The sequence below is a fragment of the Necator americanus genome, chromosome III (genome assembly GCF_031761385.1).
Source record: "Necator americanus strain Aroian chromosome III, whole genome shotgun sequence".
NCBI lineage: Eukaryota > Metazoa > Nematoda > Chromadorea > Rhabditida > Ancylostomatidae > Necator > Necator americanus.
The window spans coordinates 19,422,672-19,448,148 of NC_087373.1; the positions used below are offsets into that span (position 1 = coordinate 19,422,672).

General features: G+C 43.2%; 3 protein-coding genes across 7 annotated transcripts; 1 reads left to right on the top strand and 2 right to left on the bottom strand.

The window, feature by feature from the left end:
* Positions 1 to 1,179: 1,179 nt before the first annotated feature.
* Positions 1,180 to 24,828, bottom strand: RB195_010118 (uncharacterized protein; the record flags this gene model as incomplete). 5 transcript variants are annotated; one of them, XM_064190978.1, is made up of 13 exons in its annotated part: positions 1,180 to 1,308; positions 1,361 to 1,466; positions 1,540 to 1,676; positions 3,469 to 3,558; positions 3,675 to 3,768; positions 8,754 to 8,837; positions 8,894 to 8,988; positions 9,048 to 9,164; positions 9,227 to 9,295; positions 22,514 to 22,591; positions 22,664 to 22,828; positions 22,883 to 22,958; positions 24,527 to 24,828. In XM_064190978.1, 13 exons carry the CDS (start codon positions 24,826 to 24,828, stop codon positions 1,180 to 1,182), a joined length of 1,542 nt encoding a protein of 513 aa, XP_064048558.1. The 5 variants fall into 5 exon arrangements, with proteins under 5 accessions (XP_064048558.1, XP_064048559.1, XP_064048561.1 ...); XM_064190975.1 differs by lacking the exons at positions 22,514 to 22,591; positions 22,664 to 22,828; positions 22,883 to 22,958; positions 24,527 to 24,828 and adding an exon at positions 10,724 to 10,750; XM_064190979.1 differs by lacking the exons at positions 1,180 to 1,308; positions 1,361 to 1,466; positions 1,540 to 1,676; ... (4 more) ...; positions 9,048 to 9,164; positions 9,227 to 9,295 and adding an exon at positions 20,964 to 21,110.
* RB195_010119 (uncharacterized protein) lies at positions 13,677 to 13,948 on the top strand (the record flags this gene model as incomplete). Its single annotated transcript, XM_064190980.1, has 2 exons — positions 13,677 to 13,755; positions 13,821 to 13,948. The coding sequence occupies 2 exons, from the start codon at positions 13,677 to 13,679 to the stop codon at positions 13,946 to 13,948; spliced, it is 207 nt and encodes a 68-aa protein (XP_064048560.1).
* A 165-nt stretch (positions 24,829 to 24,993) lies between the features above and the next one.
* RB195_010120 (uncharacterized protein) lies at positions 24,994 to 25,464 on the bottom strand (the record flags this gene model as incomplete). The annotated part of the gene is made up of 1 exon (XM_064190981.1): positions 24,994 to 25,464. One exon carries the CDS (start codon positions 25,462 to 25,464, stop codon positions 24,994 to 24,996), a length of 471 nt encoding a protein of 156 aa, XP_064048564.1.
* Positions 25,465 to 25,477: the final 13 nt, after the last annotated feature.

Sequence of the window (25,477 nt, forward strand, 5' to 3'; positions counted from 1 at the left end):
GATGCCTTTAAGTTGTGGACGCTGGAGGCGGAATTTCCCGCTTTTTGTCGCTAGTAAAAACCATTGTTAAAGAGGCGAACTCACACAGGGTTACTATACACTCCTTTCTTCTGGATTAATGGGGAGACTTGCGGGTGATCACGCTCATACTCGTGAATTACTAATCTATATACTTTTACCTACTCGTGGAAGGATCATTGACATGCTTCTTTACTCTTTATTTCTCAAAGATCCGAATATTCGGGAACGTAGAATTTGTAGTCATGATTAGACAGAGAATAGTTAGGTGTCCCGTTTTTAATGACCTGAATCTTGCAGAAAGTGTCCTGTGCACTCTAAGAAATCGCACCGCATCAGCATTTGGCTTTTTTGCGTAGTTCGAGAACCTGTCCCTGTTTTCCAGAAATCGAACACATCATCATGCATCGTCACGACTATCAGACTCCTTACCCAACCTCCTTTCTTTTATTTTTAACTCATCCCTCATGGTTTAATCTTTGGTCTGCCTTGAAAGTTTGATCGAGAACCAAAATAGCTTCGAAGTAAGTGTGTGTTCATTCATTTCACTCTGTAAGAACACAGAATCACAGCCAGGATGTGATTCTGTGTTTCGAATTTCTCCTCTCTCTCACCTCCGAGTAATCCAGAGGCAACGCAATAATTGTAGCTGTTAAAAAACCTTACATTACACTAGGAACACAACGAGAAGGGGATGGCTGAGTGAGAAGAGATTGGAATAGAGTTTGTGTTTCGAATTTCTCCTCTCTCACCTCCGAGAAATCCAGAGAACACAGAATCACAGCCAGAATGTGATTCTGTGTTTTCACAGCGTGAAATGATTGATTGTGATGATTAGATTACGACAAAGCATGCCTTCAGTTGTTGAGGTGACGGCAGTTAAGTAGATCTTACCCACAAAATGTCTGCAGGCTATTTGTTACGGACAGTTACTCTCCGAAAGATCGATTTTCTTCTGCTAATCTGCATACTATCAGGATAACCTAGTGACATCTCTGTCCTGTCAAGAGCGAAGAAATTCGAATCTTACTTTTTAACAAAACTCGTAATCTTTATTGACGCAGAAGAGCTCTTTAAAAGAACAGAGTGTACTATGCACGTATACGTTATCAACTGCAGTTAAAAGTTGAATTGCTTTAAACTAGCTCAAAATGTGCTTAACTATCGTGTAGCAATGTTCGCCTCATTCGTTGGGAAAGTTTCCTGGGTTATAATGGAAGTGTTTGGATCGAATGTCTTAAGTTCCCACGGCATTGGAGCGTTGAAGTCAAAGTTGGGTGGCAGAGACTTCTAAACGAACAAAGATTTTCGCTGATACTTTAAAGCACGTCCTGTTCAATACCTTGATAATAGTCTTAAGGTAATCGTAATTAGGTTGATTCGGATCTTCAACACTGTCGTAACAATACGTGTAGTACTCCAATAGTTCCGTGGATAAACCGCTGGACCTATAACCTCTCCAATACTAAACAAATCACTATTAATCCTGAAAAACTAAACAAACTAGCGAACTTAACTGACGGGCATAATTCCTCAAATGAGATGTTTCTTTTCCTCCTTGCGATGTCCTCAGCATCTCTTAGTCTAGTCCATGGCAGATAGCCTTCTGCTAATTCCACCATCGAATAAAAATTTGATATCAAGTCATCGCAGGTGCACTGAAATTGTGAATAAGACGGTTTGTACCACTTAATGCACTCCACGAGTGTACACTGCTGCCGCAGGTAGGTCGCGTAATGCTGATTAAAATCTTCGAGCAAGCACAAAGCCATTGAGCGCGTAAAAAGCATCAATTGTGTGCTAAGTTTTTATGGTGATTGCGTCACTGTCAAATTTCCCTTCCAACTTTCTTTTCCTTTCTTTTTTGAAGCGTTCGTATGACACCGATTGAGACAGAACTCTAGAGAAGTCCAACAATCTCCAAGTCCTCTCTTCTTGAAACATCGGCATTTGAGATTGTATTTATGTTTTCTTGTTATGCCAACGAGGTTTAGGTGGAACTTTTTATTGGCCTGACGTTTCGACAAACTCGTCTTTTTCAAAGGCCTGAAAATGGTTCGAGGTCCTTGATACCATGCATATTCAAACTGCATCAAACTCCTCCTCATCAAACTCCTCCTCTCTCCTCGCCTAGCCTCGATATTGTTCCAAGTATATCACGTAAGACCTTCAAAGGAAAGCAACTGACCAGTTCCACCGACTAGTGGGGTTGGTAAACCACCGCGTTCTTAAAGATTGTCACCAAGGCGAATGAGATCTACGCACTGTGCAGTATCCTTAAGTACTGGTGTCTGGATGACGTTAAGGAACTGCATGTAGGGCAATCTTATAGCTCACAGAGTGTTACGAACGACAAGAAGTCACTGGTAATTGATGAACACTCATTTTTGTTATTCACGGACGGATTTCTGACGGAAATCCAGAATGCTTCCAATGCCTTCCTAGCAGATATTTCTTTCTCGTGGGCTAATATCGTACATTTTACTTCAAACTCAATTCCATCATGCTCATCAAAGAAATATCTGCTAGGAAGGCATTGGAAGCATTCTGAATTTCTGTCAGGAATCCGTCCATGAATAACAAAAATGAGTGCTTATCAATTACCAATGACTTCTTGCCGTTCGTAACACTCTGTGAGCTATAAGATTGCCCTACATGCAGTTCCTTAACGTCATCCAGACACCAGTACTTAAGGATACTGCACAGTGCGTAGATCTCATTCGCTTTGGTGACAATCTTTAAGAACGCGGTGGTTTACCAACCCCGCTAGTCGGTGGAACTGGTCAATTGTTTTCCTTTTTAAGGTCTTGCGTGATATACTTGGAACAATATCGAGGCTAGGCGAGGAGAGAGGAGTTTGATGGGATGTGCATGGTATCAAAAACCTCGAACCATTTTCAGGCCTTTGAAAAAGACGAGTTTGTCGAAACGTCAGGCCAATAAAAAGTTTCACCTTAACCTCGTTGGCATAACAAGAAAACATAAATCTAGAGAAGTCACCATTACAGGTGTGCCATTGATGAACTTCTCCTTTGTTGTTGTGTATGAGTCTGTTAACTGTTTCTTGCCACTCAACACCATTTGTGTTCATAGAAATGATAAGTCTTTAGTGCAAACTTTAGTGTGTGTGTGTGTGTGTGTGTGTGTGTGTGTGTGTGTGTGTGTGTGTGTGTGTGTGTGTGTGTGTGTGTGTGTGTGTGTGTGTGTGTGTGTGTGTGTGTGTGTGTGTGTGTGTGTGTGTGTGTGTGTGTGTGTGTGTGTGTGTGTGTGTGTGTGTGTGTGTGTGTGTGTGTGTGTGTGTGTGTGTGTGTGTGTGTGTGTGTGTGTGTGTGTGATTTTTAAGTTTTTATTATTTCACATTTTTAAGTTGCATAACAAAGAGTTATGACCTTCTAGGTACATATTTGATACTTTGAACAGAGGGACAGCATATAGGCGCATAACAAGTACCTGTTCTTTTCTCTCATGAACATTCAACGACACGTATCGAAGAGTACCCCTGAATCCAACATGATCTCGTTTTCTTATTCTCCCCTTTTCCTAAATATCAGTGTTCTAGAAATAGCTTCTCGAACTAAGACTTTCTTATTTGAATTTCTAAAAGAATCACGAAAAATCCTAAACATCATAGTCATCATAGTTGGAATGAAACGAACTCTGAACTGTCTGGCAAGTCCGAAATCGAGGAGATAAATCCTTTTTACAGTAGCCGGTGTTACACCAATGCACATATTACCAGGTTTTACATCCCTGAACGTAACAAATTTAGTGCCGATTTATTATAACTGGGATTTGAGGGCTCATAAAATCTCTCCTCGTTCTCGACGAGCTAGTAAACTTCTAGAGGATGAATACTAAAATTCCACGATACGAAACATAGGTGTGTGTAAGTTAATGTATGTGTGTGCATGTGTGTATATGTAGAGAAAGGTCAAAACGACAAGAACCACAGTATAGTTGCGTTGTGGGCCGCCGCGCTCGAAACGGTGCGGTTAGAATCCAGGAGGGACTTGACACTACTATTCGCTGCAGTTTGCGATGGTCCCACGTGAAGTCCAAGCGTTTTTTTCCATCACCCTGCTTCGAGGGCAGCAGCTTACGCAACTGCACTGTGCTTCACGTCGTTTCGACTCACTTCACGGTCTGATATTATATTATCGCCTGACGCGAACGCCCGCATCTTCGAGGTGTGTCATCCTTGAGCATAGCTCTACAAACCTACTTGGTCTTCAGCAAGACCTTGTACAAAATCAATCCATTCGTCGCTGTTCCACATCTTGTGAAATCTTACGTCTTCCCCGAGCTGCCTATCCACGTTGAGTGCCCTGAAGTCCTCTTTCACCGCCTCAGTTCAGAACTTCCGTTCACGGCCAAGTCTCTTTCGTCTTGAATAGAATCCCTAGAACATGTTGAACAAAGCGTTCTGCTGGTCTCCTTACAATGTGACTGAAGAAGCGAAGACGATTTTCTGTAGACGGTGTTACATGTTGCTGCTTTCCACGTGCTTTCCATCGTACATCACATCGATTTCCGCATAAAGATCTTTATCGCGGCATACCCATAGGGTAAAAGTAGGCAATCAGTCATCTAAGCAACATCCTTTCCATGGAGTCGATTTTCGCACTGCAGATGGTGCTGTCCAAGTCTCCGATCCCTCAGGTCATTATAAAGCAAAGAATAGCGCATAGGTAGACTGGAAGATTTCACTTCGCGTGCGATAGGAGTGGACCACAAACACATCGACATGAAAGTTGAAGTTGAAGTTGAAAGCAGAACATGCCTTAGTGCACCTATACTTTGTATATCGCTCTCACAGCTGCCGTTGTTCATTAGCTTACAACCCAGGCAGCAGAACTCATCTGCGAGCTCGATCTTCTGCCCTTCTACCCTGATTTGTGTTGAGGACTTCCAGGAGACCCACATCTGCTGGACTTGTTAGGGTGCAGGCGTAATACATTGGCTGAAGCTAGCTTTGATACAAGATCGATAAGATATTGAAGTTTTGAGCTGGATTCCATTAATATAGCAACGTCATCGGATTGGTCAATGATCTCCCTGATGGTGCTAAGACGATGTCAGTAAGATCAACTGTTCCTCGCATGCTGTCATCGATGATCGAGTAGAACGAGAAGGGCCCTTCCACTGCCCCTGTCTTATTCCAGTTACTACCTCAAACGAAGTTGTACATCCGGCTGGTGTTCGAACAGCGGCAGTAGTTCCCTGATTCATATTATCAAGTAAGCGGACAAACTTGCCCTCCATCAGCTCGAATCGCGGTGGGAAGACGGCCTCGATGGGGAGTCAATAGCTGCTTCGAAGTCTAAAAAAGCTAACTGTATTGGCTTCGAATGTCGCTGCCAAATTTCGATCATTCTCCTGACGATGAACACATGATCAGCCAGATCGAAACCTGGCTTGCTCGTCGCGCGTTGCTTCTTCGCGATTTTTGATGAACCGGTCCGGCATTATTCACGTCAAGACCTTACAAATAAAACGCAGCAATGAGACTCCTCTATAGCTTCTTGGATCCGTGAATGACAACTTTTTGAGGAGTAGAATTATGATGCCGTGGGTCCACAAGGCAAGTGCCCTTTTGTCTATCCATATTGAACGGATGATCTTTGCTAGTTCACGATTCCCAGATGGAGGAGGAGATTTCGGCATTTTTGCACTAATTCCTTCGCCTCCACCAGACTTCTCTCTTTCCCTCTTTAACATGGTCAAAAACCTGCGACTCCAAGAGAGTACATCTTTTCATTTCGTCGCTGTACTTTCTTAATGGAGCTTGAGCTTTCCTGCTTGTCTTCCTAAGCCTTCCCAAACTTCTCCGCTCTTGATATCCATTCGTTTTCGCAATCTTATTGCAGCTGATGATGCAGCTTCCTTCTCATACACTTCTCCTGGTTGAAATCACCAGTACTATGAGCAGCACATGCAGAATTATATGTGGATTTTGTTACCGCAAATAAAAAAGTGACCTTCTTCCTTGTTCCAACACCCATGAGCATTTTTTTGCCGTTTCCTTAATACACTTTGTGAGGATGGCTGCATCGCAGAGTTTCTTCCTGATCCCTGCTCCATTTAACAGATACCCCTTGACGTAATTTTTTTCTGCACTTTCCGTCTTCTAGGGCTGCGGCGTCAATCTTCAATCGAGGAGGGTCGAAAGCGACGTTCTAAACAGCTGTAACTTTCCAGATATCCGACTGAGAAATGTTGTTCGTCAGAACTTAGCAGAGCTCTAGTCCGTAAGTTTTCATTTCTCGCTGCTCTCTAGGCGTAAAAAAGTGAATGCGGAAACGGTGACGAGACCCGTCCTTTCACATAAGTCAATCAGACGGTAACCGTTATCCGACGTGTGCTTCACAGCATAGTACGATTTACCTAGCATATCGGATTTTTGTTCATTCCCCCTCTTCGCATTTGCGTAGATTCCGGCAATGACCAGCTGCTGGCATCTTGGATATAAACGCGTTGATTTCACCGCAAAGAACCTCCTTGCTTTTCTCTTCAGCGGTTTCCGTAGGTGCCTGAGCACCAGCAATCCAGAGTTTGCAAGGAAATAGATACGACGATAACAGATACGATTCATGAAGGTGCAATGCAACACGTGCAGTGGCCATGAATATGGGACGGTTGCAACGTCTAATTTACCCTTCGCGACATCTGCACAAAGTTATTGCGCACCGATCTGCCGCCGTGGGACCCATCACACCCAATTTCAAAGCTATCTGGTGTTGGTGCACCAATTCGACGCCATTGTACCCGTCGCACCAGCTTCTATAGGTATCTGGCGCTGGTGGACCCGTCACACCCCATTTTATAGCATTCTTGCGTCGAGGCAACAACTCGACGCCGGTGGACCCGTCGCACTCCCCTTTTTGAATTTCGTGACTGACACACACAAACACGTGACAGAGTAAGCCCGTTATTATATACCAGTCTGAATGTCCGGCTAAAGCCGGACTTCAGACTTTCGGTGGTTTTAGCTTCGCTCCCCTTCACTGATCAATGAAAGTTAATAGTAGTAGTGTTTTCTGTAAAATTAGATTTTTTTAAACAATGCTTTCCTTCTCTTCTTTATATTATAAATTAAGGCGAACGATTACGGAGCTTTTCTTCTAAATGCGTCAATTCTACATTTGGAGAATATTCAACCATCAGCGACAAACACTCCTTCGATGCCAGATTAATGTAGATACTATTTGAAAGCATTACTCGAAGTATGGGTATTCCTCCTGATTTCCCCCAATAGTTATCATAGAATGATGTTTTAACATAAAATGACGTGAAAGACATCATTCTACTGATAATGATAACGTTCCACGTCAGATCACATAAACATCTTGCCACTATTTTTGCAGCCGCTTGCATGCGCGTTTTCACTTTCTAAGAACGGCATGCTATAAACTTGAGGCGAAAGAAGAAGGAAATAGGCACACGGAGGAGTAATAAAAATGAAAAGCAAAGCGTCCTGTGACCACTGCTATCAAACGGCTGCAACCATCTATCTTTTGCGTCATGCACACGAAGTTATTGCACACCAATTCGACGCCGCAGCCCATTTTATAGCTATCTGGCGCCGGCGCACCAATCCAATCCGTGGACCCGTCACATCCCACATTATGGCTATCTGGCGCCGGTGGACCCGTCGCACCCCCTTCTATAGGTGTCTGGCGCCAGTGGACCCGTCGCACCCCATATTATGGCTACCTGGCGCTGGTGGACCCGTCGCACCCCCTTCTATAGGTGTCTGGCGCCAGTGGACCCGTCGCACCCCCTTCTATAGGTGTCTGGCGCCAGTGGACCCGTCGCACCCCATATTATGGCTACCTGGCGCTGGTGGACCCGTCGCACCCCCTTCTATAGGTGTCTGGCGCCGGCGCACCAACTCGACGCCAGTGGACCCGTCGCACCCCCTCCTATACGTATCTGGCGCCGGCGCACCAACTCGACGCCGGTGGATCCGTCGCACCCCCTTTTTGAATTTCGTGACTGACACACACACACACACACACGCACACACACGCACACACACACACACACACAAAAACAACACACGCAACACCCACACCCCACACACCAACACACCACACACACACACACGCACACACACGCACACACACGCACACACACGCACACACACGCACGCACACGCACACACACGCACACACACACGCACGCACACACACGCACACACATGTGACAGAATAAGCCCGTTATTATATACATGATCATGATCATGATCATGATATTTCTGTCCAACTTTTGGCTTATTGTGCATGGCTAGCCATAGCAAAATCTAAAAATCCGTCCTAGAGGAAGGCTAACTATACACAGCTGCACTTAGAATGGTGCTGAAATCCAATCCCAGCAAAGTGAAGTTTTTGAGGAGATCCAATCATGAAGAGAAGCTAGTGAACTAGCAAAGAAAGTTTCCTTGACATTGCGACTGCGAAAGATGCCAATCGTGCACAGCTACACCAAAAAAAAAGGACGAAAGGTGAGCCTCTGCAAAATAAGAATTTGGAGGCACTCTAGGAACAAAACGAACAACAAAACCTAAAAGAAAACTTCTCTAAAAAACAGATATAGAAAGCTTGTAGAAAACTAGAAGAAAAAAAAGAAAGGAGGGAGTTTTCCGCAAATGTTAGAAAGGAGTTAGTGCACCCCTTCCTCGTCGGCTAACCACAGTTCACCAAACTTGCACTAGTGAGATACTGTGTTTTCCATACCTGTGCAGAAACCCCATTTCATGAAGGATCTTCAATGAATCGGTTATCATGAGTCCGACTCTTAACGCAGTATTTGCGTCGAATCTCAAAATAATAGATTTAATTGGCGAAAATTCTTTAAAACACCTTGGATTACTCACTTTTTGCCTTCATTCCTTTTTCTCATTTCCGACAAGCTTTTTCCGAGTAATTCCATCACTATAAACATGTAGTCGTCGAATGTTCCGCTGCCATACTGAAATAAGGCGTCAATAGTCGTCTTTTTTCTCCATCAATAAGTCCGTCTGTGCGTACAAGTTGAGGAAATTCTGGTTTCCCCTTTAACTGATACAATATTTGCTGTTCTAGAATCATCCTTTGAGGTTCATGCTTTCTTGGCATTATCTTTACTGCTACATGCAAATTTTTGTTCTGGAATAAAAAGCAAACGCTACAAAATAAGTCACTCTGTAGTTGAAAGTTAGGCCACTCACAGAATCGAACGCTTTGAAGATTTGCCCGTAACCGCCTGCCCCAAGAACTTTTTGAAGCTCGTATTTGCCCTAAAAATTTTTGTTAGAATAACCGTAACGGTAATTACTTTTTTCATATACACCCTGACGCTCGTTTTGCTGTGAAACTATTGTTTTTTTCTTCAATTTGCTCTCACCGAGCATAACGATTTTTTTCTACCAAGTTTGTTAGCATTTCAAAAAACAACTGTGGATATAGTGGGGTCATAACGAAACGAAGTTCGGTGCGGTTGCGCATGCGGTTGGGCTTGAAGCGGTGCGATGGAGTGTAGCGGTTAGGGTCGAGTCTTCATGCTGTCCCGACGATAACACCAACATAGTTACAGTAGCTCCACAAGAATGCGACGACTTCCTCCAAACCTGTGCGCTTAGATTAATCGCTCCTCGGTGTCTGAAGCAATGTAGCTTTCAAATCAGTTTGAACTTAAGAATTCATTTTGAAAAGGTGCGGAAAACTATCTAAGCTGTACATTTTACCAGGGTCAAGCGTGTGTTGAGAATTTCTCAAGAGGGGGTCGTAAGAGGGGTGTCGGATCAGGGGGAGGGGGTCGGAAAATTAAGAAAAAATTTAAGTAGGGGTCGGAAAATCAGAAAAAATGAAAGGAGCAAAGAGAAAAAGAAGACGGGGTTGTCGTTTTCAAACAAACACATATTAAGGTGTACAAAATGAAGTGTAATTTAGGTATGCGACATTCAGCAGAAAAACAAGAGTGAAAACTGCTTCTTTTCAGACGTAGTGCTGAAACTTGAAGGATGATGAGCAGTGAATGGCATGTTTTTGTCGCATATCAGAAGATATTCACAACTGAAACGTATTCTAAGGCTTTTTTTTAGGTCCCGATATCTGCGACTAAAAAATGGAAGAGTTGTCTCAAAGAAGAAAAAACGTCAATGATGCATATTCAGTACTTGAGTTCTGTTTAATATAAAAATAAATGATATAGAATAAATAAATCTTTTTAATATTCGAATAAACGATTGAAGAAGACGCGGTTGCAGTTGAGGAAGACTATTGTAGCATAAAAAGTTAGGATAAAAAGAGGGTACACAAACCAAAAAATGATTTTTAAAAATTTATTCTTCATAATTCTGGTAATAAAACTACTGCGCTTTTGAGCCAATCTTGAAGATGGACGATTAGCATTTTTTGCTGCTCTAACTGATGCTTGATGACGTCGGAGTCGCTTCGGTGGCACAAACCAAAACAATTGAAATCTTGAATAAATGTGATGCATAATAAATAAAGTGATAATGTTGTGATGTGATAAAATAAGAAACCAATTCTTTCAAATACAATTAACTATCTGAAAATCTTTGTTCTTTCAAAAATCGACTTTTTGTCAAACCCATCAAGTCTAAGCACTACAAAATTACAGTTCTACAAAACAAAATTACAAAAGTACAGCCTACACAACAAAATTGTGTGTCACTAATTTATATGAAAGAAATGAAACTAACCAGAGGTGACTTCGTATTGAGTACCATAAAAGGCAATCTTCATAGCTTGCACAGTGCTTTGGCACTCTTCGTCACAGCCAATTCAATATCAGAAGCTAACAGAAGTGTAAGAGCACTAAGTAAAAGTAGAAGGATAGCTGCAATGAAAAGCAAATACGCTGGCTCAAGTTGGTAAGTGTAGTGCAGACTTATTTATGCGTGATTACAAAGACTTCGATAAGGACATCTGTTAATTGGCCTTTACACGCTCTGTTGAAATAGGGCTGGTGCCGGCGGTTTAGCAAAGTTGGATGGCTCAACGAGATGCCGTGCTGTTTTCACTGAGACGGTCAGGGATCAATCCCTGCCAACGTGCTCTTTTTGCACTTGGCGTAAAAGAATTTAGAGAGCACATTTCTCATCCTACAGGAACGAACTTCTTACTTTCAGTCGAAAAAGCAATTCTGATGCTGCTACTGAGCGAAAAAAAGACATCTACAGGCGCAATTAGGGTTAAAATTAATACGAAGTAGGCTCCACGAGTTGCTGAATATCTATGCTCAAAGTGAATTTTATGCAATAAAGCTGGCTGCGATCTGTAGAGAGAGATTTCTTCTATATTTCTGCAAAGTTTGGTGCCTCTAGCTTTCCTAGTCTTTTTGAAACCTAGTTGAGAAAAATCCCAATTTTTGCCTCAAATTTTCGAGTTTTTCTCAACTAGCTTTTGAGAAAACCAGAACACTTACAGAGGCCAAAATTCGCAGTCAAGGGTTTTCCTTGATGCTCTATCTAAATATGGAGTCGAATTTTTCGACGGCACTACCGTATCCTCGCAACGGGAAAAGGAGCGAAATCTCGGATTTTCGGCAACGCGTCAAAATCTGTGTGACTTCAAACAATTTTCCATAACTCAGCTCATAGTTTATAAAAACGAATTCGGTTTGAAGTATGTTGTAGAGAAAGACTATTGCTATCATAATTTTTTCTTACTTTTTTACGGGTAGCTTTCGTCTTTAAAAAAGCTAGTTGAGAAAAAGTTGAGAAAAATGCCTAATTTCTCAACTTTTTCTCAACTAGGTTTCAAAAAAACCAGAGGGTCCCTGCAAAAGATTCTTTGACCATTTTGTAGCGCAAATCTTCCTCTACACAACGCAGCCAGCCTTTTTTTCTTATGTCTCTTCGTTAATGAGCTATTCATGTTTATTTCAAGGTAACAAAATCCGACCTGTCCAGCAGTAATTTCCAATTAAGACCTGGTTTTAATCGCTAAAATAACCTCTATATAACACTTGTATACGGCAAACAGTGCTCTAAACACAATTTCAAGAAATTGCCGGTGAAATTTTCTCCTCAGTGATTTTTTTTTTCGGTTTTGCAAAAATCTAAATTCCGACGGGGATCGAACTTTCATCCATTCATTTCCCTTGTCGATGAGTAAAATTATTTGGTAAAAGTCGGAAATAGTGTGAAAATTGTTTTAAAAAGTGTTCTCCTTCTTTTCCAGCTGTTTTTTCGTTTTGCAAAAATAATGGTTCCGGCGGGGATCGAACTTTTGTTTATTGTTTAAAACTTTTATTTTTCTTGATCTTCTTCCATCTGGCACGCGTCGCGCGGCATCTTGAACATATAATTAACATGAACATACAATTTCTAGTTATTATCTGTTCCATTAATATCGCTGCATGACAATATGTATTTTGTTTTACTTGTAGCATTACTATTTTTAAAACAATTTATTATTTGTTTATCACATCGTATTATTTTAATTTATTTATTAGGCGCTTATTAGTTTTTTTGAATTTTTTTATTACACCCAAATTTTGATTGCTGTGTGGACAGCTATACTGGTAGGAACGAGATGAGGGGGTCGTTTTTGGGAGGGTCTGCGAAGGGGGGTCGTTTTTAGGAGGGATTTTTCCCAACTATACTCTTGACCCTGCATTTTACAGTCCAGAGAAATAAGATTTCGGTTCCAAATGGAGTTACATCCGTGCCTGGTAGTCCAGATAAGCTCTTCATACAAAACTTTAGCGAATTTTGAGAAGCATTTAAACAAAAGCAGTAATCTAGTCCTTATTGCAGAAGCTGGAATACTTGGTTTTTCTAATCATGCTTAACAATACAATGGTTAATAGAAGTCCGTCCATTGGCAGCATTTCCTAGGATGAGAAAAAAATTCAGTATCTTCGGCTTCTTCCTAAACCTATCTTAAATATCCATTACGGAGCTTCTCCGGCATCTTCGCAAAACAAGTCACAAGATGGTTTTTTTGATCCGTGTAGTTTTGATCCATGGTGTCCCTCATGCATATCCGATCACTTGTAATGACTGCTAAAAAAAAACACTGCGACTGAATCTCGGGCTGCGTAGAATTTCTTTGACCTCGAGCTAAATCGACGTAGAAGTAGAAGCAGCAACGCATGCTCTTGCATGCTATCTCTTCCTATTCTTGCATCCCTTTCTCGAAAAAGGCACTGAATATTTTGGGTTAAATCCCTTCGACCATTTTAGATGCAATGTGGGCGAATAAATAGCAGAACATTTTTGGGTTGGACACAATTCTTACCAATATTTTCTGTGTCTACCTTTCCAAATCCATCAAAGACCATATTGAAGTCGAGAAAATCAAAGCATAGCGACATCTTTTACTTTCAAAACCTACGATAGATTTTGAAACGAATAATACATGGCCTTTTTGGAACCATGGTTGCTCCACAGCTGCACTTTATCTAATGTCCTCTCAGTCCTTTTCATAGCAGACAATCCGCGGACTCCACTGCAATCACAAATACTATCTTTATTCTAATATGGAAATTACAAGACTACTACTTTCCTTTCCTTGTGGATTAGCTGCGTACATCACAAGCATGAGCGCAATCACGGTTAAGTCCCTCTAATTTTCCTTTAAAAAAAACAGCGTGGGCGCGGTTGGGTCTGTCGAGTTTTTGAACCAGGTGCCTACAAAGTGTCACGTATGCGAACACAGACGTTTATCGGTGTGTGGGGAAACAGTGTCGGTAGCCAATTGATGCTCGCTCGTGGTCGCATGCCTGGTACGTCGTTCAGTTCCTCTTAGAAAAACTCCTTCCACAAACTAGCCTCTCACTCCATTCTTCAGGACAATTAGGGAGAATTGAGCGCGATCACTTACGTTCAAGTGTGATCCACACATCGAGCACCATCTTTCCGTTACATTTTCGTGGTCTGCTCTTCTTAAATCAGAAGCGACGTCTGCTTCTCAGCTGACAATAATGTCGTTGATTTTACCACGATCCTCTGACTCGAGCAACTCCATTATCCAACGTAGTGAGGCCCTTTTACATTGCTATCTTTTACAAACGACCATTGTGCTCATGAATCCAGGAACTTTCCACTGTTAATTCAGTTGCAGACAAACCATTCCCAAGTAAATTTATTCAGTGGTCCTTCTCGGATTAATTTTGGTCGGTAGTCAAGAACACTGGCTTCATTTCTCCCAAGTTCGAATGACCTCGGCTCCTTTCCGTCACTGTCGATTTGAGAAATATAATATATTGCTTTTTTTGAATTTATTTGAGACGATAAAACCACCTGGCCGATTTTGGACCTGCGTACGGAGGAGGAGACTTGTGCTCTAGAGAGGGTAGAAACGTGCCAGCCGAGAACTTTTTCTCATACGCTAATTATAGATAAGGCAGTAGCTTTTGAATGCGCTTATAAGCTTATAAGTGTGTGTGCTTTTTTTAATTTTAATCTAATGCGAGGATTTGATGTATAACAAATTTTCATGTTCAGTTCTTTTTTGTCGTGTTTAAGTAAAGGTCTTGAATATCATAACATGTTTTTTCTACATGAAATTTAGGGACATAACTGTTATTATTGAATACCACCTGAACGTCCGACTAAAGCCGGACTTCAGCCTTTTTTTGGCGTTCGCTGCGCTCGCCTTCACCGATCAAAGTAGTAGTAAGAGTAGCGACACTTTTTGTAAAATTAGAATTGCCTTCTTCTATCAACGCTTTCTTCAGTATTTTATCCAAAAATCTAGGCAAAGATGAAAGATTTTATGGTTTTTCCTTAAACGCTCAGTTCTATATTTGGAAAAGAATCAAACTTGATTTTACATCCATGTTCCTCTCAAATCTCCACAATTTAGAAACATTATTGAAAGTATGAGTTTCTTTCGTTCTCAACTATTAGCAAAGAACGATGTGCTAACATGAAATGCTGTGAATATCACTATCGTAGTGATCAAAATAACGTTCTACGTCAGATCGCGTGAACTGTTGCCTACTATGTACTGTATTTAAACAGCCGTTTGCACGTGTGTTTCCTCCTTTTGAAAAAAGGGTGATAGCAGCGTTGGGGAGACATGCTGGGAAATAGACATGTGAAGGAACCATAGAAACCCATTCTACTGCGTTGGGGCTCCCGCGCACCAATTTGGCGCAGTGGAAACCCTCTCTCCTCACTCTATAACTTTCTGGCACCGGCGCACCATTCCGACCCTACGGGACCCGTCGCACCCCATTTTACAGCTATCTGGCTCCGCGGCACAAATTCGACGCCGTAGGACCCGTCTCACCCAATTTTACCGCGTTGAGGTTCAAGCGCACCAAACCAACGTCATGGTATCCCTCTCCTTTTGGGTTGAGACACATACACAGACGCACACACGCGACAGAATAAGTTCGTTATTGTACAGCATGATAGATTGCAAATCTGGGAGTATACATTCACATAAAATTTTATTTACCCTCACTAACATATGAGAGAAACTACCTTGCCTTATCAAAGCCAACATCGATGGCGGTATAACTTTGGACACTGGATAAAAGGTACAGTGCTTGCCTTTCAGGTGCATGGCGATGGTTCGGCACCCCCCGGTGCAGAGTTTTGCATCATTAAGGAGTATTTTCGTGACACACAGACAAACACACACGGACTAAGTGCGTTATTATAGCACCACTCTGAATGTCCGGCTAAAGCCGGACTCCAGACTTTCGGTGGTTTTAGCTTCGCTCCCCTTCACTGATCAATGAAAGTTAATAGTAGTGGTGTTTTCTGTAAAATTAAATTTGTGTTTTTTTAAACAAAGCTTTCCTTCTCTTCTTTATATTATAAATTAAAGCGAAAGATTACGGAGTTTTCCTTCTAAACGCGTCAATTCTACATTTGGAGAATATTCTACCATCAGATACAAACACTCCTTCGATGCCAGAATAATATAGATACAATTTGAAAGCATTACTCGAAGTATGGGTATTCCTCCTGATTTCTCCCAATAGTTATCACAGAATGATGTTTTAACATAAAATGACATGAAACACATCATCCTATTGATAAAGGTAACGTTCCACGTGAGATCACATAAACATCTTGCAACTATTTAAGCAGCTGCTTGCATGCGTGCTTCCACTTTCGGAGAACGGCATGCTACAAACTTGAGGCGAACCAAGAAGGAAATAGACATGCGGAGGAGTCATAAAGGTGAAGAGCAAAGTGCCCAATGGTCACGGTTATGAAACGGCTCCAACCTTTTATCTTTTACGTCATGCACACTAAGTTATTGCGCACCAATGACCGGGTCCACCGACGCCGGTGAATCCGTCGCACCCTCTTCCATAGGTATTTGGCGCCGTTGGACCCGTCGCATCCCCTTCTGTAGGTATCTGGCGCCGTCGCACCAATCCGACACCGCGGGACCCGTCACATCCCGTTTCATAGCTATCTGACCCCAGCGCACCAATCCGATGCCGGGTGGACCCGTCGCACCCCCTTTTTCGAATTTCGTGACACACAGACAAACACACACACACGGACTAAGCTCGTTATTATATACCAGTCTGAACGTTCGGCTAAAGCCGGACTTCAGACTTTCAGTGATTTTAGCTTTGCTCTCCTTCACTGATCAATGGAAGTTCATAGAGGTGACATTTTCCGTAAAATCAGAATTCTCTTTTTCAGGCAACGTTTTCGTCTTTCTTTTTTGCTATAAATAAAGGCAAAAGATTTAATAGTCTCCTTTCTAACGCGTCAGCTCCACATTTTGAGAATTTTCGAACTTTAGTTTCAGACACTCCTTCGGTTTCTATATAACATAGACATAATTCTAAAGCATTACTCGAAGTATGGGTGTTCTTCCTGTTTTCCCCAACAGCTATCAAAGAATGATGTTTCAACATAAAATGAAGTAAACAACATCATCGTACTGATAAAGATAAGTTCCACATTAGATCATGTAAGCTGTTGGGTACTATTTAAGCAGCCGTTTGTATGGGTGTTTCCACTTTCTGAAGAAGGCATGGCACCAAGTTGAGGCAAACGTGCAAGGAAATAGATACGACGATAACAGATACGATTCATGAAGGTACAATGCAACACGTGCAGTGGCCATGAATATGGGACGGTTGCAACGTCTAATTTACCCTTCGCGACATCTGCACAAAGTTATTGCGCACCGATCCGACGCTGTGGGACCCATCACACCCAATTTCAAAGCTATCTGGTGTTGGTGCACCAATTCGACGCCATTGTACCCGTCGCACCAGCTTCTATAGGTATCTGGCGCCGCCGCACCATTCCGACGCCGGTGAACCCGTCGCACCCGTTCTATAGGTATCTGGCGCCGGTGGACCCGTCACACCCCATTTTATAGCTTTCTAGCGCCGGTGGACCCGTCGCACTCCCCTTTTGAATTTCGTGACACACACACACGCGTGACAGAATAAGCCCGTTATTATATACCAGTCTGAACGTCCGGCTAAAGCCGGACTTCAGACTTTCTGTGGAGTTTGCTTCGCTCGCCTTCACTGATGAACGAAAATTAATATTAGTGCCGTCTTCTACGAAATTGGACTTGTGCATCTCCAACAATCTTTCTTCCTTTTTTATATTATAACTAAGGGCGAAACATTTCATAGACATCTTCCTAAACGCGTCAGTTCTACATTTTGAGAACATTCGAACTTCAGCTTCAAACACTCCTTATCAATATATTATAGACAAAATTTAAAAGTATCACGCGAAATATGGGTTTTCCTCCTCTGTTCTATAAACAGTTATCAAAGAATGACGTTTCGGGATAAAATTACGTGAAAGACATCATCCTACTGATAAAGATAACGTTCCACGTCAGATCACATAAACATCTTGCCACTATTTAAGCACCCGTTTGCATGCGGGTTTCCACTTTCTGAGAGCGGCATGCTACCAACTTGAGGCGAACGAAGAAGGAGATGGACACGCGGAGGAGTCATATAGGGTGTAAAGCAAAGCGATACAGTGGCCACGGCTATGAAATGGCTGCAACCATCTATATTTTGCGTCATGCACACGAAGTTATTGCGCACTATTTCGACGCCAGGTGGACCTGTCGCACCCCCTTCTATAGGGATCTGTCGCCGGTGGACCCGTCGCACCCCCTTCTATTGGTATCTGGCGCCGGTGGACCCGTCGCACCTGCTTCTATAGGTATCTGACGCCGGTGGACCCGTCGCACTCCTTTTTCTGGACATCTGACGCCGGCGCAGCAATCTGACGCCGGTGGACCCGTCGTACCCCCTTCTATTGGTATCTGGCGCCGGTGGACCCGTCGCACCTGCTTCTATAGGTATCTGACGCCGGTGGACCCGTCGCACTCCTTTTCTGCAGCATCTGACGCCGGTGGACCCGTCTCCCCCTTCTATTGGTATCTGCGCGCACCTGGTGGACCCGTCGCCCCCTTCGGCGTGACCCGTCGCACCCCCTTCTATAGGTATCTGACACCTGTGGACCCGTCGCACCCCCTTCTATAGGTATCTGACGCCACCTGTGGACCCGTCGCACCCCCTTCCATAGGTATCTGACGCGGTGGACCCGTCGCACCCCCTTCTATAGGTATCTGACGCCGGTGGACCCGTCGCACCCCCTTCTATAGGTATCTGACGCCACCTGTGGACCCGTCGCACCCCCTTCCATAGGTATCTGACGCGGTGGACCCGTCGCACCCCCTTCTAAGGCTTCTGGCGCCGTGGACCCGTCGCACCCTCTTCTATAGGTATCCGACGTCTTGGACCCGTCGCACTTCTTTTCTGGACCACCTCTGGCGCCGGCGCAGCAATCTGACGCCGGTGGACCCGTCGCACCCCCTTCTATAGGTATCCGACGCCGTGGGACCCGTCGCACCCCTTCTTAGGTATCCGACGCCATGGACCCGTGCACCGCCTTCTATTCTGCGCCATGGACCCGTCGCACCCCTTCTATAGGTATCCGACGTCTTGGACCCGTCGCACCCCCTTCTAAGGCTATCTGGCGCCGATGGACCCGTCGCACCCCCTTCTAAGGCTATCTGGCGCCGTTGGACCCGTCGCACCCCCTTCTAAGGCTATCTGGCGCCGATGGACCCGTCGCACCCCCTTCTATAGGTATCCGACGTCGTGGGACCCGTCGCACCCCCTTCTATAGGTATCCGACGCCGTGGACCCGTCGCACCGCCTTCTAACGCTATCTGGCGCCGATAGACCCGTCGCATCCCCTTCTATAGGTATCCGACGCCGATGGACCCGTCGCACCCCCTTCTATAGGTATCCGACGCCGGTGGACCCCTTCACACCTCATTTTATAGCTTCCTAGCTTCGAGGCATTAACTCGACGCCAGTGGACCCGTCGCACCCCTCATTTTGAATTTCGTGACTGACACACACACACACACAGACACACAGACACACGTGACAGAATAAGCCCGTTATTATATAGTAGATCATGATCGTGATCATGATCATGATAATGTTACATCAACAAACTTTGTGGAAAAATCGATAAAAGATATTGCCTAGAAAAGAAACATAAATAGCAACTTCTTAGTTTTTTTGAGTTCTGCAAGAAAAAGGCATTCCACCCCTAAAAGAACTCCAGAAGGGATATTTCGAAGGAGAATGCGATAATTTTGTAATTTGTTAATACATTAAACAGAAGGTTTTAGTCCATCTTGTAGTGAAAGCACTAATCACTTTCACTGGTTTGTAGAGAAGGAGGTGAAAATGCTCATATAGATTTATACGCTTTCCTGAAAGACATCGCCCCAGGAATCTGGGGTTGTGCGGGTTTCAGGTGGGTAAGCCTATAAGCTGTCGTAGATTTTGGGGAGGAGGGTGATTCCGTCCATTTCTTCCTACTTGCCGTAAAAAACAGCCGGAAGATGCGGCTTCGAGCGTTCCGGGGCGCTATTTTCTACGTGGAGTTCGATTGCAGCGCGCCAGCCTTTTGCACGCGCAGCATTTTTACGTTTTTACGGCACTTAGGAAGAAGTGGACGGAATCACCCTCCTCCCCAAAATCTACGACCCCGTATAGGCATACCCACCTGAAACCCACACAACCCCAGATTCCTGGGGCGATGCCTTTAACGCATGAAAAAAAAAGTAACCTGTACTATCAGGTTTCACCATATATGGACCACTAGACGCTCGACTCTGGTTTATGTGTAAATTGGTTAGTGAAAATCCAATATTTTTTCCAGGATGAGCCGCCTTCTGATTCTCTCCCACATGTGTGCAGTCAATAGAGAGTTGAGGCTCAGAGCAGTGAGATCGGAACAGGGTCAAGCGTGTGATGTGATTTTCCTATCGAGTTGTCATAAAGGAGGGGGATTGCAAGGGGTGGGGAGGGGTCGTAAGAGAGATGATCGTGAACGAGTGAGCAGTGGAACAGTAGGTGAATGGAACATAGCATGATAATAATTACAAAATATTAAATAATATCAATGAATTAGATACGTTAAAATATTATATTAAACTAAGCAATATTTTTAATTACGTACACTACAGAATATTATATTAAAAACTTTCATAGATACTACATTGACATGGAAACAGAGGTCTTGCGTACTTCTTAGCACTGGCGCTGACTGGAGAATGAATCTTGAATTAGTTCAAACGTGTTTTAGGAGGCATAAAAACTGGAACGAACCTTTCTGAATTTTTTACTTTCAGAAGCCAATATTGTTGAAGAAATTCGGGCTCTGATGAAAGAAAGAAGAACAGTGTATGAGTCTCCTATGCCTTTAAAATGAACTCATTTAATTCTTGTATGAAGCACTGAGGAAAGCATTGATGTTTTGCGAAAAAAGCCACTGAAAAATGACAGTATTGTAGTATGTAGCGTAAGAAATTATTTATTGTTCATGCTGCTAAGACGATAGCGGCAACCACAATAGATCGGCGAGCAGCCAGCTGTTAGGCATCTTCTGACCAAGTGTAGATCTATTCTGAGATAGAGATGATCGAGCACTGAGTAATTAAGCACTAAGTACATGGACATCGTGGAACTGGACAAAAGAGGATGAGATGCATAGATCGACTTATGTGTTGACAGTATGACAATTGACCGCGCAGGTTCGACTCTCGACTGAGGCTCTTTTTTGCAAAAGAGATGAAAATTTGGAACCACTTCTGAAAAATGAAGAATTTAATTTTACGCAGTTTACAACAGTTTAAAAGTAAATTTAACAAAACCTAATGACCAAAAAAGCCCAGATTCTGTACACACTGTTATGTCTGGGAGATCGCGAATAACTTCGTCATAAGAGGACTTGAAGAGAAAGTTTAGGCAGCTTCTATGAGAAGAAAATTTGCCCTAAAAACGGCCATTTTGCTGTATTTTTTTTACCTCCCAGTTTTTTGAAATTTTGATGGGACCGGAAAGGGAAAAATGGCATTTTTTCCATCTATGTCCCATCAAAAATTTGGAAAAAAGCGAGGCTCTGGAAAACGTTTGGAAAATCTGATGGAGAAAATCCTCAGCTACGGCATACTGGGAGATGCTTTCCTTCGCTCTAATTTGCTTCGAGTTATTTAATTTTATTTAAAATCACCCACTTTTCGGCGGCGAGGAGCGAAAATTGGGATTTTGGCGGTTTTTCCACCTTAAAGAAATGGGACATCTTAAAAAAAATTAAAAATTACCCATATATTAGGATGGAGAGTCTAAGAGAACCATTAAGTGCAAAGTATCTCCTTTCCGGACCGTCTGGTTCTATCAAAATTTAGATGGGACAAATCCAAAAAAAGTCGGAAAATTTCAAGCGATCTCCCAGACCTAACAATATGAGGTTTTTAGTCACTAAAGTGTGTCTAATTTACTTTGAACTGTTGCAAACTGCGTAAAATTAATTCCTTCGTTTTTTAGAAGTTGTTCCAAATTTGCATCTCCTTTGCAAAAATTAGCCTCAGTCGGGAGTCGAACCTGAGGGACTGAAGAATGGTCAGTTTTCAATTGGACGTGATACCGTACTCGAATATGACAATGTGTCCTTAGCGCACAAGCGTAAGACACAAGGTATCGAAGGAGAGGGGTTCGTATTCGAGAGGGTTGTATCCCATCACCACGCGGTACAAAACAGCATTCAGGAGCCGGCTGCTTGCAGTGATGCAGGGAGAGATGAGCGGAAGTATACCCGTCTCCATAATCTACGACCCCGTATATGGATACTCCCCTTCAGATCCGTACCACCCAGATTCGTGGTATGCTGCCTTTAAGGAAGAGAATAAACAGCACCACAACTTTCAAACTTCCCAACAAAACTCTTTAAGTGTTACCTATGGACTTTATGTTCTAATATTTTCTTTCTACACATTTATTTCTCACACGGGTATTCCTGCTATGTGCCCTCACTGGTAAAATATTGTAGTAATTAGAGCAATGAATCGTTCGACACATGTCGACATCGCGCAATCTCGGGCTCATCTTTCTAATCTGAGGATCCTCAAACAAGTATGTATTTAATTTGCCATCAGTTCTGCAGAACATTTTACTAGAGCGGCAGAAATATCCTGGAGATTAACTGAAACTATACCTGTATAATTGTTCCAAATGGAATCATAGGTATAGTCTTACTGGGACGACGTTTGTGGCGTAGTCTGATAGGGGATACCTAAACGTATCGTTTAACTACATTTACAACATCATTTCATATCCACGAAAATAACGGATTGTTGAGACATACAGTTTGCGTTGGTTTTGGAGGACTCGGAGCTGGAGGTTCAAGGGGTTGCGCTCCTTTATCGTCGCTTTTTGTTTTATCTGTCGCTCGATTCTTCCGGTCATCTCCAGATAGGGATACTGATAGATGCTTTCCTGTTCCTTGTACACTTGTGCTTGGTTGCTGCATCTGAATATCTGCTCGATCTTCCACATGGAGATCTCTGCATGGGTTTGAAATTACCTCTAACAGAACTGCGACTGTGTGACTTGTTGGCAAAAAGTTTTGGTTACCGATCAGGGGAGGCAAATAAAATGGTCTAAGAATTCTTCAACTATCAACTTCGTTTAAGTAGTACTTATCAGCTATCAAAGAAAAACAAAGTTCATTCTCAAACTTTCAAGATAGCGCACTTGACGGTTATGTAGAGTGTTAAAGTACAAACTCATCACCTGATTACAAAAATCATTCTGCTATTACATGTTTTGTGTTCCTACAAAACGTACTGTACAACTGACTTAACCGAACCACGCTAGATCTGTATTTTATTTTATTTTCAAACGTTACTTTTTCTGGACTGCTTCCTCATCTCAAGAGTTTTGTTGTTTTCTTTGACAGTTATGATGTAGTTTATTCTCTCCCTTAAGTTTCCGATCCTATCGCTCTGAGCCTCAACTCTCTACTGACTGCACACATATGGGAGAGGATCACGAGGCTGCTCATACTGGAAAAATATTGGATTTTGCTCACTAACTGGCCTAAACATCGACCAGAATCAAGCCTCTAGTGTTCCATATGTGCTTTTTTTTTTGCTATTTTGCACTTTGCTGTAGTATAGTTAGTTTTTTTTTCATATTTTCGGTCTTATTCTAGCCACTCGTATTCTCTGTTTCTAGATAGGGATGGTATCGTTTGAGGATTGTTAAGCAAAAGTCGCTGAATACAAACGAGATACCAAGATTTTAAAGGTGCTCAAAGGATCATCGAGAGAAAGTTTATCACTTTATAAAGCGCTTCAAAGAGAATAGAGGGATTGAAAAATGGGACGAAATCTCGTCGCAAATGATCGCTCCCATGCTCAAGAATTTTCGGAAGAGGTTGGATGCTCACACTGAAGCTAAAAGTGGTCATTTCGTAGATGTGTGAGATCTTTTGTAGAATTTTCTGAGTAATGAATAAAAATGTTTCTTATTTGGATTGATTGATGCGAAGTTGTTATTAGTTTTTTTTTTTGCGTCACACTTCATGTGAACCACCTTCTTCTAGTTAGGAGACGATCCTTTCGATACGAATTCCTTACCTTTTCTCTCACATTATAGTCGCCTCATATTGCAAATAAATATCACGATGTATAATAGTGAGCTTAGTCCGTGTGTTTATGTGCGTGTGTGTTTGTCTGTGTGTCACGAAATTCGAAAATGGGGGTGCGACGGGTCCACCCGGCGTCGGATTGGTGCGCTGGGGTCAGATAGCTATAAAATGGGTTGCGACGGGTCCACCGGCGCCAGATACCTATAGAAGGGGGTGCGACGGGTCCACCGGCGCCAGATACCTATAGATGGGGGTGCGACAAGTCCACCGGCGCCAGATACCTATAGATGGGGGTGCGACGGGTCCATCGGCGCCAGATACCTATAGATGGGGGTGTGACGGGTCCACCGGCGCCTTATACCTATAGAAGGGGGTGCGACAGATCCACCGGCGCCAGATACCTATAGAAGGGGGTGCGACGGGTTCACCGGCGTTTTGTGTTGTTTTACGTCGTCATCATTCGAAAGAAATTCTCTGAGATTCATGTTCATATCCTCAAAGATCCTTTTGGATTCTTTGTAAAGGTTTACGGCGTCTGTTGTTGATGGTGATGTCAGGACCACATTATCCACATACGTGTTGCGTTTAATTTCACGGGCGACGTTTTTGTTCGTAGCGTAATTCTCCAAATGGTGCTTTATTGTGCCGGCGAGGAGAAATGGTGAGCAAATAAGACCAAATGTGACACGGGTAGAGCGATATATCACCATGTTGTCGGGGACTACTGGTAGGCTCGGATCCTTTAGCCATATAAAGCGTGTGGCGTCCCTATCCTGCGGATGAATCCTAACTTGTAGAAATGCTTTCTCAACATCACTGGTGATGGCCACATTTCCTATCTTGAAGCGTAAGAGGATATCACATAGCTTAGGGAGCATAACCGGTCCCCTGTGGAGCACGTCGTTAAGTGATGGAGAGTCTTTCAAATGGGCCGAAGCATCGAAAACTATTCTCAGCTTCGTTGTGGTTTTGTGCGGCGTGACGACTCCTCTATGCGCCAGATAATGGACCACGTCTCCGTCAGATTCTCTGGTTTCACCGACTCATTCGATGATTCCTTGGTTCAGCTGAGTTTCGATGGTGTCGTGGTATTGTTTGACTATGTTAGGGCTGGCACTCATGCGTATTATAAGTGTCTGGAGACGGCGCACAGCCAATCCCTTATTGTCTGGCGCCACCTCTCTTCTCCAAGGGGATCGCATATAATAGCCATCTTGTTTGCGTTCTATAGTTTCCTTGAAGGTTTTCCAGACTGCTGCGTCTGTCAATTGTTTTTCCTTTGATTGTGGTCCAATGAACTCTTCTACTCCGGATGATTCAAATGTGCAAAAGTCCTCCCAAGATTGTAGAGGTTCGTCATGCGGAGAGGCATTGAATGTGCAAATTGTCACTTCCGTGATGTCGGTACTAGCGTTCGCGTCTTTTCGAGACTTTCCTGCCACTAGGTAGTCGAGCTTGGACGGGATGAGTCGCAGTCCCCAAGGTAAAACATGTTGCGTGCTAATCCTTTGCATAGTAGCGAAAAGA